This window comes from Dermochelys coriacea, chromosome 26 (assembly GCF_009764565.3).
Source record: "Dermochelys coriacea isolate rDerCor1 chromosome 26, rDerCor1.pri.v4, whole genome shotgun sequence".
NCBI lineage: Eukaryota > Metazoa > Chordata > Testudines > Dermochelyidae > Dermochelys > Dermochelys coriacea.
Window position 1 is genome coordinate 10,607,573 of NC_050093.1, and position 19,152 is coordinate 10,626,724.

At 45.6% G+C, this 19,152-nt stretch overlaps 2 protein-coding genes and 1 long non-coding RNA gene across 3 annotated transcripts in view; 2 read left to right on the forward strand and 1 right to left on the reverse strand.

Annotated features, from left to right (window-relative positions):
- Positions 1 to 1,834: 1,834 nt before the first annotated feature.
- PCNA (proliferating cell nuclear antigen) lies at positions 1,835 to 5,808 on the reverse strand. Its single transcript, XM_038385036.2, has 6 exons — positions 5,433 to 5,808; positions 4,725 to 4,822; positions 4,249 to 4,316; positions 3,122 to 3,316; positions 2,505 to 2,628; positions 1,835 to 2,358 (listed from the first exon to the last, which is right to left on the reverse strand). The coding sequence occupies exons 1-6, from the start codon at positions 5,651 to 5,653 to the stop codon at positions 2,276 to 2,278; spliced, it is 789 nt and encodes a 262-aa protein (XP_038240964.1). The 5' UTR covers positions 5,654 to 5,808; the 3' UTR covers positions 1,835 to 2,275.
- A 2,469-nt stretch (positions 5,809 to 8,277) lies between these two features.
- The window catches only part of CDS2 (CDP-diacylglycerol synthase 2), a 36,905-nt gene continuing 26,030 nt past the window's right edge, over positions 8,278 to 19,152 (forward strand). The window contains 3 exon segments of the mRNA XM_038384556.2: positions 8,278 to 8,421; positions 8,423 to 8,459; positions 8,462 to 8,661. Of these exon segments, the coding sequence (XP_038240484.2) occupies positions 8,293 to 8,421; positions 8,423 to 8,459; positions 8,462 to 8,661 (366 nt within the window). The 5' untranslated portion in view covers positions 8,278 to 8,292.
- Positions 15,481 to 17,012, forward strand: LOC122457529. Its single transcript, XR_006277087.1, has 3 exons — positions 15,481 to 15,500; positions 15,975 to 16,083; positions 16,705 to 17,012. It is a non-coding gene; the product is annotated as an uncharacterized LOC122457529 (long non-coding RNA).

The window sequence follows — 19,152 nt, forward strand, 5'->3', positions numbered from 1 at the left end:
CCTACACAAATTATAATGATTTGGAGGTGTATATGTGCAGACTTATTTGTTTTTTCTAGTTATTATAGGAAAAAGTGTCAGAGTTGGTGGCCGCATTCTAAGACCCCCCCAAAAACATTTGTTACGAACACCTAGGGGTGGAAGACTATGCAACATGGTGACTAACTCGTGAGATTGTCATACCCTACGTGACATGTCACAATTCTCCCCCTGGGCCAGGCTATTTGGTTGAGCACAGGAAATTTCTTCAATGCTTTGAGAGGTGTCTAATCAATTAGAGAAACAGGTTTATGGGTCTTAGAAAGTTTGCTCTTACGCTCCTACAGAGTGATATGGTTGGACAGCAGCTACACAGGGGAATATTACCCTCAAAGCGGGTGTAGTTTGAGATAGCAAAATAGCGTTGGTTTCAGCCTACTGCTACCACTGTGACTCTACACCATTCTTCTAAAAGATGGCGAGTGCAGTCATTTTGTAACTAAAAACTGAAGATGTTGGAGGTTTCACATGGCTTTCAGCTAAGTATGACCACTGCACACGAGCATGCTTTGAGCAATATCATGGTAGCTGAATTATATTTAGAACACTGGCTAACTCAGGCCCCAAAACGCCCATTTAAATGTTCATGAGCAGTCTAAAATACATTACCCCCTCCCTGCACACTAGAAGTTCTTGCCAAATTTCTCTAGGGAATGGGTCTGTGGCATAGTTTAACTCAAATTCTTTACCACCCTAGCTCCCAAAGCACTTGACTTTGAAAAGTGCTAACCTAATACTCTTGCAGCTGGAAAAACTCTGGCCCACAGCCAGGGAATGAATTCTCCCTAATACTTCCCTAAACCTACTGAAAATTTGAGCAACACTTAATTTAAATGTCTGCAATTGAACAGGTTTTTTTGCTCTAGTTTATTATAAATGGTTTCAAAAAAAATCAAGTAATGCATCATCTTTGTTACAAGCTAAAAGGAAATGAGAAGACTTAATAGTATTTCAATGTCTTACCAAAAAAATGGTATTATTGCAATAATTTTGTAATCAGTAGCAAAATTAAAGTGGTCTGTATTTGTATTGTATACAAGTTTAGTAGAAGCTACTTTTGAACTTGTCATTGATCTTAACACTCTTAAGAAAGTTTAGATAATTTAGCTAAGCTACAATTAGAAAATTTCAAAATTAACAGGGTCAGACAAGTCTGGAAATTGAAAATTGCAGTAGTTGAAACAGGTATGTTTAGTTACTTTAATGCCACTTTTCTAAACACATCTAAAAGAATTCAATTAAGCTCAAGTCATCAGCTTAATCAAAATTGATGTAAACCAGTTTTAAATCAAAGTAAGCAGACCTATGCAAAGTTGCCTTAGTTTATGCAAACTGCTTCTACATCTGTGGTTATACTGCAATGTGCGCAATCAAGATCACTGTGCTCTCTGGCCTTAGACTTCCCCCTCTTACATCAAGAGACAACCTGCTGCAAAACAAGTATGTAGATTTCAAATACAACTTGTTTAAGGGACATTGGTCACACTCACTTGTCACTTGGCTTCCCATTACAGCCAATAAGTAAGGAATGTAATTTTAACTCCAAAATTTAAATTGGCTAGATGACAGTATCTATATTTAGGGCCAGTCATGTGATTGTCTAAGAAAAGGCTGATGGGTATGGCTCATGGTCACATGAAATACCAGAAGCCTTCCAGTTTTTTTAAATTGGATTACAGATAAAGTTGATATTAAGCTCATGCTGAGGTATACATTTTTGACTTAAAACCAAAATATAAATATTAAGAGCAAGTCTGAATAGCACTGAGAAGTCTATTCATAGTTATAGAACATTATTCAAAAATTTTATTACCATTTTCACATTTCAATTATAGTAGTTCCCATTTTGAAAAGGACATTGTGAAGACTGAATTCTTTTTCCATTAGTCATTCAGAAACTCATTCCAAACTTCAGTTCACTGAGGTTTCACAGGTAGAGCCCTAGAGAGATCCGTTTATAGTAATGCAATATTGCAGCCCTTTACAACTAGCAACTTCCAAAGAGTTAAAGCGTAGGTTCTAAAAACAGCATCTAAAAGAAGGTGTAACTAGACCCATGGTCAAGAATAGCAAAGATACAAGTGTTTGTCAAAGCAGGTACAAAACAAAAATTAGTTGAAAAAATATTTACAGAGAAATATCTACAAACATGCCTAACAGCGTTATTTGAGACTTCCTTCCTCCTCAGAAAAGAGTTTTCATCTCTCAGGGGATCTTCCCTTGATCCTAGTGCATTTTAAGAACCATCCTGCTGATCCTCAATCTTTGGGGCAAGATAGTATTTTAAGTGTCCCATATCCGCAATCTTGTACTCCACAACTGAGGGAGAAAAAAGGCAAGTCAGTTATTCAGAACACTTCCAACAAACTGTGTAGTTTATGCCAGTGTTGAGACTTTACAATGCAGCTTAGAAGTGGTGTAGCTATACAAAGTTGTTTTGAAGAACTGAAAGCAGCATTACTTACCTAGTGGAACATCTGCAGACATACTAAGTGTAACTGTAGGTGACAGTGGTGTGGCTTTGGTAAAAAAATTCAAGTACCTCAAAGCAAAAGTGAGCTGTACTGGCTCACTCATCTCTATTGTAACCTAACAGGAAGAAATAAAAAAAAAAGATTTAAGACTATAATGCTCTCTTAAAAGCAAGGACAATGATCAGTAGAGCCCCATTAAGTATTCATGTCATTTCTGCACCTTTTTCTTGGACAGAGATTTCTTCATGTTCTCATAGCCCATAAATGTAGCACGGCACAAGAAGGAACTTCTGGGCATTTAACTGTTAGTTGCAACCCCACTGACAGCAATTTTCTACCACAACAGAGCAGATGTCAGCCAGAACACTACTAACGTTTCCCTCACCTACCTCCCATTTTCCTGATACCCATGTATTACTCGACCCTGTATTAGAGACAGGAAAGACCCGAAGCGTTGTAGCTTGTCAGTTCTCTAAACCCAGCCAGGTAGGTTGGACTTTTGAGTCATCAATTCTCCACAGATATTTCAGAAAGTTAGCTCCTGCCCCAACAGTAGTGAGATACTCTAGTCCCTGTATTTTGGAAAGTTTTCAGACCACTGAACTTACAGCTTCTTCCTCCTTATCCACATTACTGGTCTGTGACAGCTTGATGTTTCCATTTCCTAGCTCTCCATTAGCAGAAAATTTTACACCATCTTTTGCACAAGAGATGACAACCGCATCTCCAATATGGCTGAGATCTCTGCAGATCCGTGCAAATTCACCAGAAGGCATTTTCACTACACAGCTGTATTCTTGTTCCTGTGAGAAGACAAACTTAGATATAGTTTCTAACAGTACCTGAACAAACTTTTGTACTCTGTCACTTTTATTCAAGACAAAAGTTGTTGCATTCCTTCAGAAAATGAAATCTTATTATTCCACTTCAATACTCTGAGGTGCAGTTCTAATCTGAACTATGACTGAAAACAGCATCTTGTTAGCAAGATCTGGCCTTGGCATTTTCAGTTTCATTTGCTAACTTTCAAGTCTGCAGCTTTTTACTTACATTGGCTCTGCAGTACTTACAGGCTGATTCTATTTCAGAGTCCATCTAAGTTTGCTTTCTTCTTATCAGCTATATTTATGAAAATCTACTTAGAGCAAAGAAGCTGTAAAAGAGATACTTATACAGCCTCATTTAGTCTGTAAGGTCTTTATGGACATGGAAAAAACAGCCTGACTGAGTCAGTGAAGTTTGCAGCACTGAAAGTTAATTACCCAAGCGTGTTTGTTTTGCTTCCAGAGTCAGTACCACGGAGTCGCATTACGCTGCTCTAGTCTAGTCGAACTAGGACGAGCATGTAATGATAAACGTTTAAATACAAGGTGTACCATCTATTGTGGACTTCAATTAATGCTGTTTTATTCTAAGGGATTTTAGAAGTGAAAAAAGTTATCAGAGGGGATAAACACTGTTCCAGCGAGAGCTTGTACATTAGCACCTGAGAGAGAGACAGACAGAAGATTTAGACCAAAAATATCACACACAGAAACAAGTCTAAGGCTGGCGCTGAAATTTTATGAGAGCTTTGTTGGGAAACAAAGTTTGCCTTGAAATAAAGTTTAGGTTTATTACATTTCCTAACAGGAAGCTAGTCACAAAACATTTTATGACAACATTCAAGTTGTAGACTTATTTGTAAAACCCAATAATCTAATTTAGGTCTGCACTGGAGACAAAAATTACTTACTGGAATTCCAAGTTGCTCCACATCCAAATCCATTAACTTCATCTCATAATCAGAGACCTTCTCCTGATCTAAAAAGACAGGATATATTTGACCAGAACTGTTCTAAAATATTAAAGCTAGGGTTGTCGGTTAGATTCTGTCCCAGAAGATTTCCTCAGTGCAGTCTTAATTTGATAAAGAAATCAAATAACGCTTGAGGTTTTTCTTGGTGCCACTTTGTGACTATCCCCAATGCCACAGTTATTCTTTAGACAAATATCCACTGAAGTCTACCCAAAATATAAAGCTTAATAAAATTAAATAGGGACTGATGGTTCAAAGATCTGCATGTATTTTAGTTCTGGAACAGTACAGGAAGCCAAGGCACTGCTTAGCTGTTCAGAAATGCAGAATTACACGATTCCACCCCCAATTTTGTAACTGAATTAAAGAAGTTGCATCTTAATTGTGAAAACGTTTGGAGTCGAGATATTTACTTGGTGCCTCAAATACCAGAGCCAGTGTATCTGCGTTGTCCTCTGCTCTGAGGGTGATGATGTCTTCATTGCCAGCACACTTCAGGATTTTGGACATACTGGGAAAGAGCAAGAGAACTAGGTCAGTCCGACTGCACCGAAGTGGTATGGGCAAGAAGCCTGAGGGGGCTGTTTCACACACCAGCTTCACGCCGCTGCCTCCAGCGCATCCACGCCAACAGCAGCCGGGGAACGGAGATCAGCCCCAGCGACAGGGCAGCTCCGGGCGCTGCTCGGCCTGACCCCCCCACGCCCCCCCCCCGCCGCGAGCCAGGGCAGGTGGCAAGGCCGCCGGTGGAGGCGGGGGGGGGGGGGGGGAGGCGCGCGCGCGCGCACGGGGTGCGAAGCCGTAGCTCGGACCCGGCTCACCGCAGTGAGGGGCGCTGGGCGGACGCCACTAGCCACCGTGCCCCGGCGCGCCCTGCCCAGGCCCTCGGGCCCGCCGGCCCCACCCCCACGTGCAGCTTTCCCGCCAGCGCGGCCGGGGGCATTGTGCGACTGGCGCCGAAATGACGTCACCGGCGCGCGCGCGCGCTGCAGAAAGGCCGCGAGACAGCACTCCCCTCCCCCCGCGCCCGCGCGAAATTCGCTCTCTGGCGCCCATCACTAACCCCCCCCCCGCCCGCCCGCCCGCCCGCCCGCTGAGGGACCTGCCCCCAGCCCCGCTACCTGGCCAGGTTGACCCCCATGGCGATGTTGCGGTCGCAGCGGTAGGTGTCGAAGCCCTCGGAGCGCAGCGTGAGCTGCACCAGCGAGACGTGCGAGGAGTCCATGCTCTGCAGGCTGATGCCGCCCGAGCCCAGGTCCCAGCAGGCCTCGGTGATCAGGTCCTTGAGCGCCTCCAGCACCCGCTTCAGCACCGAGCCCTGCACCAGCCGCGCCTCGAACATCCTGTCAGCGCGGGAGAGGCCAGCCAAACCCAGCGCCGCGCCGCGCCGCTCCGCACCCACAGAGACCCCCCCCCCGACTGCCTCCCCGGCGCGCCAAACGGCGGCTCTTATAGCGCCTCCGGCCTCGCGTCTTGGCCCCGCCCACACGTCGCGCTGCACCAATCATACAACAGGTTGGCGCCGGAAGCCTCGCGGCTCGCTCGCCAATGCGCGCCCCCGTCATACCGGTAGTCCCGCCCCCTGGGGAGCACACCCGCTCACCGGGGAAGCGTCAGAAATCCCGCCCACATGCCTGTGCTCGGCCAATCGCGACGTAGGTAACATCGCCCTCTGCTTGCCAATTACCTTACGCATCACAATAAGAGCCGCGCCCACCACTTACGGTACGACCACCAATCAACGCATGGCTCTCATTGTCCATACGTACCTGCCAAGCGCGGTTTCTCTCAGCACTGGGCTCCGCCCTAGTGCCCACAGCTCCTCCCACTCACACCTTCTCTTCTGTTGCTCCATGGCGGGGGCGGGATAAATGGAATTTTGGGGACCTGTAAGTTCCATGGGAGGGGATAGATGGAATGTTGGGGTGCCAAATGTTCCACAGCAGTAGCTGTGTGGAATGTAGGGGCCCTGAATTTCCTATGGCATGGGGGGGGGGGTTGCTTCTGGGGGGAACATTTAGGGACCTGTAGGCCTTAGAGCCGCTGGAGGAGAGAAGCAGGGGCTGCTGGTGGGTGGAAGATCAGGACGCTGTAGCGTCCACTGCAAATGTGTTGGGGATTTGGTCCTGCTCTGAGCTGGGGGTTGGACTAGATGACCTCCTGAGGTCCCTTCCAACCCCGATATTCTATGAAATGTGGGGGGCTGTTGAATGGATTGTTGGGGCCCCAATGGTTCCAGGGCAGTTGTGCGCCCCTCTGTGCATAGGGGCTAATAATTAGAAGCTTGGGCCCCGGGTGGTTAAGTGGCACGGAGGGGGAAAGCAGGGTTTGCAGCGGCAGGATGGTATGTTGGAGCTCTGAAGGTTTCACGAGAGTCATGGGAGGGGCCTGGGTGGAAAGCTGAAGTCCTTAAGGTTTTGGGGCACTGCGGAGTTCTAATGCGCTGAAGGCCCCATGGCAGTTCTGGGCTGCCAGATGGGATGGATTGGTCAAGCTGTTGCGTTTGCCAACTTGCACCGATTGTGGTGGTTTTTGTGGTGATGTAATCAATCTGTAACCTCCCAGGAACATTCCGGGTTTCATGATGCTGCACTCTGTGGTCGCTCAAACTATCACAGAGCTCAGAGCCACTTCCTACAAAAGCACAAGCCCCCCTGAATTAAACATTGTTCCTTACTTGCAATCAGTTAAAGGCCTGTAACATACAGCCTAGCTTCTCCAGTAGAGAGACCCTTGATACCCAGGTTAGCAACTGCATTACAATGTCAGTATCAGTGGCAGCTCCAATGTACCATCACTTGCTACTTTTCTTTGACATTGCAAAACCAAGTTCTAAAACTGTCCAGAGTCCTCATTCCCCACCAATCTGTTGTTCGTTGAATGCTGAACGACTAAAGTTATTTTACCTCTATTTGGCGCTGGTGCGACCATTGCTGGAATATTGTGTCCAGTTTTGGTGTCCATGGTTCAAAAAGGATGTTGACATTTTGGAAAGGGTTCAGAGAAGAGTCTTGAGCATGATTAAAGGATTGGAATACATGCCTTATAGTGATTGACTCAAAAAGCTCAATCTATTTAACAATACAGAGGTGACTTGATTACAATCTATAAGTCCTTTCATGGGGAACAAAAATTTTATAATGGGCTCTTCATTCTAGCGGAGAAATGTCTAATGAGATCTAATGGCTGGAAGTTGAAGCGAGACAAATTCAGACTGAAAATAATAGGTAAATTTTAAACAGTGAGCGTAATTAACCATTGGAAACATTTACCAAGGCTCGTGGTGAATGCTGCATCACTCACTGACAATTTGAAAATCAAGGTTGGATGTTTTCCTGAAAGATCTGCTCTCGGAAAGATTGTGGAGAAGGTTTCTGGCCTGTGCTATACAGGAGGCCAGACTACATGATCACACTGGTCCCTACTGGCCTGGGACTCTAGTTGTCCTCACCCCCCAAACTGTGCCCTTTGTGTCTCTTTGGAGGGTCCAGCCCTGCCTGCAAAGATACACTCAGCACCATGTGGTCTATGCAGCCCCCGCACTGAATGCATCCGATGAAGTGAGCTGTAGCTCAGGAAAGCTTATGCTCAAATAATGAGTTAGTCTCTAAGGTGCCACAAGTCCTCCTTTCTTTTTGTGATTACAGACTAACACGGCTGCTACTCTGAAACCTGCATGGCATCAGCCACTGTGTGGGGCCCTTTGTGTGGGTGCAGCGGGGGAGTCTTTGGCCGGTAACGACGTGCCCGCCGCAGCAGGGGCACGGGAACAATTTGTATAGCGGGGATCCCGAGAAGCAAATTGTCAACCCTGCATGTCATGGAAACCACTTCAAGCCACGGGGTGCACCAACACCCCTAGTTCCAGCGCCTGCCTGGCCCCCCCTTCCCATGCCTCCATCGGTCTCTGGAGTGGAAATCCCCTGGGAGGGGCGAGAGCCCGGAGCTACTGCACCGTGGACGCCACTGCGTACACCAATCATGGCGGCCTCGGCCAGGAGAGCTGCCACACATGGGCGGGGCGCGCGCGCGAGAGAGAGCGCGGGGGGGGGGAACTTCCGCATTGAGAACGAGGCTGGCGGAGACAGAGGAGTGGCCACGCCCCCTTCCCCCCCTCCTGCGCCTGCTATTGGCTCGGCCTCTCTCCCCCCCCCCCCCGCCCATGGCACCCCGGGGCCGCTCGCGCTGCTGCGGCTGCCGCCTGGTCTCGCGCTGCAGCGCTCGGAGCTGCGGCTGTTGCCCCGGAGCGGCAGCGGGGGCGGGCGCGCGCCGCGGCCTCGGGCCAAGATGAGCGAGCTGAGGCAGAGGCTCGGGCGGGAGCCCGACGGGGCCCAGGAGTCCGAGGAGAAGGTAACGGTGCAGGGCCCCCCCCCCTCCCCCGCCGGTGCTTTGGACGGGGGCATGCAACGGCGGTGGGGTGCGGAAGATGGGCCGGGGGATCAAGGGCAGGGCGAGCTGCTGTTGGGGGGGGGGGCTCATGGGGTGCAGAGGAGACGCTGCTCACGGGGGTGGGCTGCAGGAGCTTGTCATGAGCGACGCAGGGAGTGGGGCGGGGGCGGGCGTACAGAGAGGGGGTGCAAAGGCTGGGGCGGTATAAGGAATGAGGGTGCAAGGTAGCGGTGTGTGCATCATCGTGTTGGGGGGTAGGATGGGCGTGGGGTTGCGCTGTTGGTGGATAATCCGCATGAACCGGAACCAAGATAGTTCATAGAGTCATCGGGTTGGAAGGGACCTCAGGAGGTTCATCTAGTCCAGCCCTCTGCTCAAAGCAGGACCAATCCCCAATTTTTGCCCCAGATCCCTAAATGGTCCCCTCAAGGATTGAGCTCACAACCCTGGGTTTAGCTGGCCAATGCTCAAACCACTGAGCTATCCTTCAGCCCTCCCTATGGAATCGGGGTCGCTGCGGATGGTTGGCCTGATGGCAGTTCCATCCATTTGCAAGAGCGGCGTGGGCGACATGTGTTTTGGTATCAACAGAAGCTTTTTGGTTTTGGTCTCCCACCAGAGCTGTAGGCTTATCTGTCACCTCCCTGAAAGGTGCTCGGATGCACGTGTCTTTGCCGGCAGACAAACTCTCTCAAAACAAGAAGCAGGAGTGGACTGGGCTGGATGGTGTCTATGATCTTTTACAGCACATCTCCGTACCGAGAGAACTTGACATTTATTTGCACCCCGGGGCTGGGCGTCGAGTGATTTGAAAATAGCCCTGAGTAAACAAGACCTAGCTGTGGTTCTTTTTTCTATACAATGATAGAAGCATCTACTTCTATAGGCATATTGGTCCTTTTTTGGAGTGCAACTGGTTTCTGTTGCAGGAGCTCTGATTATTATGGTAATGGGGCTATTATATTCTTTACTGCTCCAAGTATACACAGCATTTTAGAGACCTACCCAAAAAACCAAAATCCTTGTGTGGAGCAGCTCACAAGGTAGCTATAATATGCTACCCCTCAGAAAAGATACCGCGTTGCAATGAAAAGTATGGTCTGTAGGATTACACAGAACCTATGATTTCAGCAACCTAATGAGAGCATTTAAAGTGCTAAGAATTGTAATGGAAATGAAAACAGAAGTTTCTAATACACTGTTTTTGTTATTTTTCAAACAAGAATACATCTAGATGTTTTAAGGGAGAAAACTGTCTCCATCAAGTTGTCTTGTAAAGTAACTGTAAAAAGAGTTGTACTGTCAAGATAAAAATCATATTTAAAAAATGCATCTTTGTCCTTGCAATTAATCGGTTAGGGACATTGAAACGAACGGAAAATTTGTATTTACTCTTTACTTTCTCATGCTGTTAGGTAGTTTATTTTGCATCTTGCTCATCTTAAAGACTACACTAGGCAGGTCGGTTCCTTTTGGCTCCTGTTCATTAGGGCAGTAGTGGTGTGCTTGTACTTCCCACACTGCAGTGGAATGGTTGAACTACTTAAAATAAAGAAGTTAAAATCATGACAAGATTCTATGTTTAAGTAAACATCAAGTGACGGCTTGCATTTGTTTCTACAATTGCAGTAATGTTCCTCTAACACCTCACGTGAGTTTTAATATACATCTTTGGTTCTAATTACCTATACCATTTCTCTATCATATAGAGCTGAAAGAGGGAGAAAATGACCCTTGTTTGAAAGGGGTTGCTAAAAACTTGCCTTGATTTAGGTCCAAGGTGCTGACTGCCTCATAGCTTGTATAAAGTTGTATCCTTTCAAAAATTACTGACTTCCACTTGTTCAGTGGCAATAACATATTCATTTTCTATATTAAACAAAAGAGGATTAACCCCTCATCATCTGGGTATTGCTTTTGTTTCAGTTGCAATTTGTTTTGCACCGGGGGAATTTAAAGAACTCTCGTACATAGGCTTGGAAGGATTAGATTTTTATTGGTAAATGTTGATAACATCAATTTCAGCATACCCGGGAAAAAATATTTCCGATAAATATTATCAACGTTTACAGATAGGCCAAGTAAGAATGCTGCTTAAGAACTTACTACAGTGTGATTTAAGGATATTTACTGTGTATTTATTGACTTGGGATGACAGATTGTGATTTAACTGTTGCAGAGCTTTAACTTTTTGAATCCCAGTATGTATTCTTGTTAAATAGGTGATTCCTCCAGCTATTGCCTGACTCCCCCATAATTTCCCCTAACTCTGAAAATTTCAGTAGGTAAAAATACAAAAGCCATAAACCCCATAATTTTGCACAACTGTAAAAACGTAAATCAATAAAAATAGAAAAAAGCTTAAAATAAACTGATTCTCCACTGAAATCACACAAGAATTCTGCCAAGCTTACTTATCCTGCGATACTTTTGTAGGAGTTGGAATGCTTCCTGGGAAGCTTGGAGACACTAGTATTGCTTAACTGAGATGAAAACATTCTCCGTCAGCCAAAGAAGCTGAGCTCGTCTTAGCTATGTGGGATATGTTCTTCTTTAAGAAGGTCAAAGGGCTGTTATTTAGAGTGCAATTCTCTGGTTACCTACAGATAACAAGTCTGTTTTTTTTTTTTATACAATGAGTTTTCTAAAAGGTGCTCCTCTAGTTATGTGTGTTGTCAATACCTTGAGATGCAATCCTCCCAATAGAAGTCTGGGAATTACGAGGCATCGCTCATCCCAAAATCACCTAAATCGGCAAACAAAATGTGAAAGACAAAGAATTACTGCAGCCACCTCTGATGTTAAAGGTGGCAGCTGTGCAACAATACACAGCAATTTAGGTGGGAAGCAAATAATATTTTGAAACTTAAGGGGCGAGAATGAGGTCCGTTGGAATGTGATTACCTAAATTGGGTGCTTGGCAAGATTCCCTCTTTAACGTATTTCCAAAGCCTTGCATGTGCAATGAGGTCCATGTGAGCGGACCTGTGTAGGAGCTCATTGTAAGACCCCTCGGGGTCTGAGATGGTAAAGCTGATTAGCACCAGGGTTATCTTCCTCAGTGTTTTGGAAAGTGCCTGGCACACATGAGGCATGACAGCAATAAAAATAAGAGCAATTTAGTGTAGCTTGTGTGCATGCTGTAATGTATGTGCAGGTCTTTTTACTGAACCCTGCGTATCACGTTTGAGCATCATTGTACCGAGGGGACTGTGTTACCCGTTTTCTGTTATATTTGTGGCCTTGCCAAGAATAATAATTTAGCAGTGTTACTCTGTTTCACAGAAAAAAATAGTTTTGAAAAGAATAGAAGCCCCGTATGATTCTTAAAACATGTCTCCTTTTGCTAATTTTTTAAAGTTAAATTGTACATTATTAAAATCTAGCGTTTCAGCATTTTTCCCCCACCTCCATGGTGTTTTACGCTTCAGTCAGCTTTGCTAATGGAAACAAGAGTGAGTTTGGTTGCTTTCTGCTCCTCGTTCGTAGGCAACACACATTAGCTGTTACTCCGTTGGTACAAGGGAATGTTTAAATGTGAACTTTTTACTGAAATAAAAACACATTCTATGAAAATTGTTTCCCTGTGTAAGAGTTTAGGGGCTGGGGCTCAAAGATAGGGGATAGGATCCTTTTAATTCCCTCCATATCACAGTGAAATGCAATAATTAGAGCAATTTACGTGATGTTAAGTGTGCTGTACCTGCTGTGGATAAATAGGAACTTAATCCTATTGACCAGCAAAGGATTTGATTAAAAAATTGCTGTCAGTGGATGTTGGTTATTAGATGAATATGATGAAAGTTCTCAGCCCCTACAGTACAGTTCAGTTCTCCCTTGCTGTTATAAAACTCTTTCCTTATTTGCTATAAAATTGGATGTGGGTATCTTTTTAGTTGAAGTGAGGACAAAACTTTAATGTGAGTGAGATCAAAGTCTAGCGCCTGTTTTACAAGCATCCTGTTGAATCACACTTTCCTTCAACTGCAATTTTACCTAAGTGCAGCAAACAAATCTAACTTTTTTCTGTTCTATGTGAGATCCAGGGATTTTTCAAGGGTCTCGGGGCTAGTAATACATTCAGCTAGCACGTGTGGGAAGGGAGGAGGGCAAGACCGTGCCATTTAGAAGCAGTGTCTTAGGGTTGCAGATCTTATTGATGCATGACTTACAGCTTTCTTTGCCCACCCTTTGTGGTTCACATCCTACATCTTGGTGGAAAATACCGTCCCGTTTAATTATAGTGGCAGTGGCAGGATCCGAACGTTAGAAGCGCATTTAGCAGCTCTGCTGCGAGGCATACTTGCGCAGTGGGCCATACAAGTGAAATTTTCCATTGCTCAGTTTGCTGCTGCTGCCTCGCTTTAATAGTCTGTTTCAGCCCTGACCCGACAGGTCATTTTGGTCTCCATTGCCCACTTAATATTTGGCTTCTCTGAAACTGCCAACAGAGGTGTCAGTTTAGTCTTTTACATGGTGCCCTTTTTGTGAAGACATTCTGCAACTAGGAATTGGTCTGAGACCACTCTAATATAGTTCACGATGGTTTGCCATCAGATGGTAGCAACTCGTACCGCTGCCAGTCTGGCCTCGAGCTGGGGAAAGTGTCACTAGCTGATCCTGGTTTCCGTCATTCGCTACGTACCAAGAAGGATTTATTCTTGCAAGGTGCTGAGTATGCTGCAGTCAATGGGAGTTGAGGCATTCAGCACCTTGGCAAGCCTGAAAATATATATGCAACTCTCCTCTTCACTGCCTGCTTCTTTCCAGGTTCATATTGATGCTGGAGTGGCTTTGATCACTGGTGGAATCCGGTAACTTGAGGATCTGGTCCAGAATCCTCAGTGACAATATTTTGTGTGAGGGAAATGCATAGCAAGGTGCTCAACTTCTGCTAACCCATTTGTTGTTATAGATGTAAACTGCACTGGCTTTCCCACATAACAACAAAGACCAGCATGACACAGCAAGAACTGAAAATGCTGAATCTAGTGTTTTCTGTTGGTAGAAAGTCTCAAACGGGGACAGCGGTTGAGGGGGACAGACAGAGTGGTTTGTTCACAGAATCGTCTTGATGGGGATGTTGCCAGTGCTACCTTCATGCTAATAAGTGACTAACTTATTCTTTCTGTCTGGACTGAGTGTTTCATTGTCTAAGCTTGCAGCACCAGATCAGCTGTATTCTCCAGGCAGATGACTGACCTGTTCTGCCTGAACTCTTGCCTGTCTTAAACTCTGCAGAGCTTACGTTTTTATTCCCTATGTATAATCAGGCCATTCTAGGCCATTGTGATGGAGGCTCTGGCACTTCAGCTTGCCAAGGTGCTGAATGCCCTCACCTCCCATTGACTTCAGTGCACTCAGCACCTTGCAAGAATAAACCCTTCTTGGTATGGTGTCCCTCCTTCTATTTCTGAAGCATATGATTAATGACAAGACAGATGAAGCTGGGATGGATGGGAGGTTCTTCCATGGGAACAGGAGACTAGCAATCAGAGCGCTGCATTTCTTTTTCCTACTCTGCCACTCTCTGTACCCTTCTTAAATCTACGTATGAATTACCTGGTCTGTAAACGGCATATACCTATCTCTCTGGGATATTGTAGCGCTTAACTGACTCGCATAAGGGATGAATTTGGCTTTGTTTGGGAAGTGACTAGAGCTTCTTGGCTGAAAGGTGCCAGACACAGTGAGTGCAGATGATAGCCAGATGATAAAGGAAACCAGTCCATATACGTATACTATGGTTTGCCAACCAGTCGTGTCTCCTGGTTCAGGGATGCAAGGAAAGGATTGGCTGCTTAACTCTTTAACACAGGGGTGGGCAAACTTTTTGGCCCAAGGGCCACATTGGGGTTGCAAAACTGGATGGAGGGCTGGGTAGGGAAGGCTGTGCCTCCCCAAACAGCCTGACTGCCTCCCCAAACAGCCTGGCCCCCACCCCCTATCCGCCCCCTTCAGAACCTCTGACCCATCCAACTCCTCCCCCTCCCCCCCACTCCTTGTCCCCTAACCACCCCTCCTGGGACTCCCCGCCTCCCGGGACCCCGCCCCCTATCCAACCCCCCTGCCCCACCCCCTGACACGCCCCCCGGAATTCCCACGCTTATCCAACCCCCCTGTTCCCTGACTCTCCCCGTCCCTCTCCCCTCCCCGAACCTCTGCCCCATCCAACTGTTCCCTGGGGCCCCCTGCCCCTTTTCCAACCCCCCCCCCCCCGGCTCCCTTACCATGCTGCTCAGAGCAACATGTCTGGCAACCGTGCCGCTCGGCCGGAGCTAGACACGCTGCTGCTTTGCCCAGCAGGAGCAGAGGGCCAGAGCGCTGCCCGCACAGTGCGACTACGGGAGAAGTGGACAGCAGGGGAGGGGCTGGGGGTGAGCTTCCCCGGCCGGGAAGGGCTGTAGTTTGCCCATCTCTGCTTTTAACATGACAAAGTTGCAGGAATTTTGAGTGGAAACTTCACAGTGCTTGCTATCATTTGCCCCAAAGATCCAGTCTAGTGTAATAAGTGTCTGTCTCACTCGGTCAGCTGCCTCACTTGTAATATTCTCTTGACCTTTTCTTTAGCTACGTTAAAATTTCCCAAGTGCATAAAAGAAGGTGAAGATCAGCGGATTTCTTTTTATAAATGAGTTTTATACATCAGTGACTAGGTTTGTAAAGGTAGCTGTGACTTCATGAAACTGACAACACTAGATCAATAGGATTGTCTGTTTATCCATAGAGCAGCAAATCCTGCTTGCCTTACTTACGTGAGCAGTCCAATTAAAGTCAATGGGACTGATCAATAGAGGAAGGTAAGCAAGGATTTGCCCAATGTTCTTATTAGCAAATTAACTTGATAAGCTAGATCTTCTATTAGGACTTGAAAAATATTTGCCCCTGGGAAATAAAGGGTGGTAGTTTCTGTATTGCATGATGGCAAAAACAGCTTTCCAGATTTGAACAGAGTATAAACTGTTGAACTATGGCTTTTTGGGGGGGGAGGGCTCTGCAAAGGGCTCCAGAACCACCCTGCTGCTTATAGCAACAGATTTAAATGGCTATTCAGAAACTTGTACACAGCAGGGATGTTGTCAGCATTGCTATTCCATTTTGCTGCTGCTGGAGCCTCTGCAGCACTGGAACTGTTGACCTTGGACTATGCAGGTAGCTCCTCCTGCACTCTTTGACATCTGCCTCTAGCTGATCAAGTTAGCTATTTGGTTAGGAGAGATCTGATTTTTTTTTTTTTTCCCTTCCTTCCTTCCTTTTTTTTTTTTCCTCCCCAGCCTTGCTGACATTCTCCAGCCCTAGCTAGCTCTGATGTCGGGGGATTTGAGGCCAAAGGCCACATTTCCTTCTCCTTAACCTCTTGAGAATTGCATGAGAGGAAAGAAGGTAAAGGAGGGCAGAGAGAGAGAACAATGCTGTTCCTAATAAGACAAGGCTCTAGACCTGGCAGTGGTGTGAGATGATCTAGAGGGATAGATGATTGGCGGATGATAGATGATCCTAGGGAGCAAAGACAAGAAAGAAGACCTATAATGAGACTGTTGCTTTAAGTGGGAAGCGCTTCAGTGAAGGGACTGGCATTGTACCATTGGTGGCTCTGGTGTGAATTTAACAGGTTGTCCCTTGGTGAGGGCACTGGACGGAAAGATGCTGTACAATAGCTTCAGGAGTAGAAGTATCAGGCTTTGCATCAGGGTGCGTGGCTGCTGGAACTTATTTGCAATGACGAGTAGAGTTTTGGGTGGTGAGTGACAAAGCTTTGGACACGCTGAAAACAATAGCCAAAGGTCTTTAAGATAGCAGGTAGCTCAGAGGTTATTGCACACACGTTACTGATAAGATCATAAGAGGAAGATTTAAAAAAATCTCCCCTGTGGTTTGGCTTAGCTGGTGTTTGGCTAAATTCCATGTTTTAACTGTATTCCAACCTGGAAGCGACCACTCTTCAAGTTTTTAGGGCTCTTTTGAAACAAATTAAATCTTATAACAGTGATTCCTTACATGCAGATTCACATATTATTATTGGTTCATGCGTGGACAAGACTGCTTCCCCGTAACACAGCTGATGATATATCATCCTTGGAGACTTGTTCTCTCCTAGAGCTCTTCAAAAAGACTCCCCATCCCTTCTATGACACTGCACCACATATTCTTCATAGTGATATTATAGCATAATTAAGACATATTTTATGCAAGACAGGTTGTGTGAGGTGTCATTGGAAAAGTTATGATTTGCTGAATATGAGTATCCTATTTGTATGCTTGCATCATTTTTGTATCTGAAGTTCTGAATATTGACTGTGTCTGTATTTCACATGTAGTCACACCTGGGTGACTCCCACTAGGCAAGATGCTTCCAGTCTAGGTAGCTGGCTGGGAAGGACCTATTCGGGGTTATGGGCTGTTAGAAAGAACAATAGGCCTTAAGAGAAGCTTATCCCGCACTGGGTGAACCATCCTAAGAACACTCCAGACAGCCTGTAAGCAATGGCTGCTATGACACTACAAGGGCATGTGACCAGGCCGCATGATGGTGGACTTCATCTTGAGATGTCACTATTTTTCCACAAACCGGTCTGGGGAACCAAGTTTTGAAACAAAGGGTTCCTGCCGTAGGCTAAAGCTATGTAAGGCAGGGGAGTGGCATCGTCTGTTCTTCTTCACCCCTGCACACAAGAAGGCTACTGGAAAGACCTGAGGAGCAAAGACTGGACTGGGGGAAGTGCTGGACCCAGGCTAAAGGGATTTCTAGCCTGTGTATGAATACCTGAGAAACCCAAGCTGTAAAGCTAATGCTGCTTGTGCCTTAAGAATCTGTAAGTCTGCCTGTACCATTAGTTAGACAGGGTGAGAATCTGCTAATTCGTATCCAATCTAGTATGTGAAGCTTAGTTTGCATTTTTGTTTACTTGCTAGGTAATCTGCTTTGATCTGTTTGCCATCCCTTATAATCACTTAAAATCTATCTTTTGTAGTTAATAAACTTGTTTTTGCTTCATCTAAACCGGCGAGTTTGAGTGAAATCCATGGGAAATCGTAGCTCAAGGAGCAAAGGCTGTTACATATTCCTCTCCATGTTGAGCGGGAGGCGAACCGGACAATAAATTCATACCGGTTGGGGTTTGGACCAGGGCAGGACGGTACAGCTCTGGGGTGCTTGGCTGGGAAGCTGGTGGTAATTTTGGCTGTAGCCTCTCTATTGTTGATTCACATGCAGTGGCTGGTCAGAGAGCCTGCATGTAACTGCAGTTGGGTGTGTCCATGAATGCTGGTGAAAGTGTAAGACCAGGAGCGGGTCTGCAGCTTGTCACAGCAGTACAATGTGAGAGGGAGCCCAGGCTGGTGGGTCAGAGGGCTCGGTGGTATCCCAGTTCCAGGTGGCACCTGTCACACCCTCCCCACCACACATCTGAAACTTTACCCAAGAATTCCTTGCCTTAAAGTATATGGGGAGCACAAAGCCACCTCTGTGTAAAATTTTGTGCTTGTAAAATTATGAGCTGAAGTATTATTTTTTTTTCTGATTTTCACCCTACTTTTGTATCCTTCAAATACATAAAAAACAACCTTTTATTAGGAAAATAAAATGCATTGCATGAGCTATGTGTATTACAATAATACCTTACTCTGTGTGTACACGCAAAGCTGCCTGTTGAAGTAAGGCTATGCGTTAATCTAGAAGTTGCACACAATAAACAAACAGACACGCATGCAAGGTCTGAAGTGTCTGCGCATCTGAATGTACTGATGAATCTCATGCCCACCATGTACCCATTCAAGCCATTAGCAGATAACGCTGTAAAGCTTCGACCCACTAAAATGGGAAGAAAACAAAAACCTGTTTCAGAACAAAAGGAAGTATTTGAAAGGTTTAAAAAAAAACAAACAAGAATAGGAGAAAAGGATGAAGTTGAGTGTATGTGCTGCAACTGGTGTGGCCCAATTATTAAATAGAACTGTTCGTCTATAAATATTTACAAGTTTACAACAGTTTACTGTTTGTTCAGATGAAAAGTTTTATTTGGGGATTAGAGGATGTATTGTTTTCTTAAACTCAGAGGGGGCATTGTGTTTTGAGTTCTGTTTTAGTTCTGCAGCAAACCACATTGATGAATGCAATTCAGAACATTAATCTACTGAATATTTTCCCCCCATCTTTCTGGCCACCAAAATAAACCTCGATATTTACTCAGAAAAAAATTGTTTTTTTGCACTGATTTTTCATCTGTTTTTTGTTGTGGTGATGGTAATAAACACTGATATGTTCCTGGGAAAAATTAAATAAAATAAAAATGGAAAGAAAGGGCCCTATACACACACAACATACTTCATCCAGGAGTCTGAACCCATCTCTTTCCCCACCCTTTTCTGTTCTGGGGCAGCTATGAGCTCAGTTTAAAGCATGTTAATTTAAAGGGAAATGCATCCAAAAGGGAGACAAAAACAAGTAGCTTC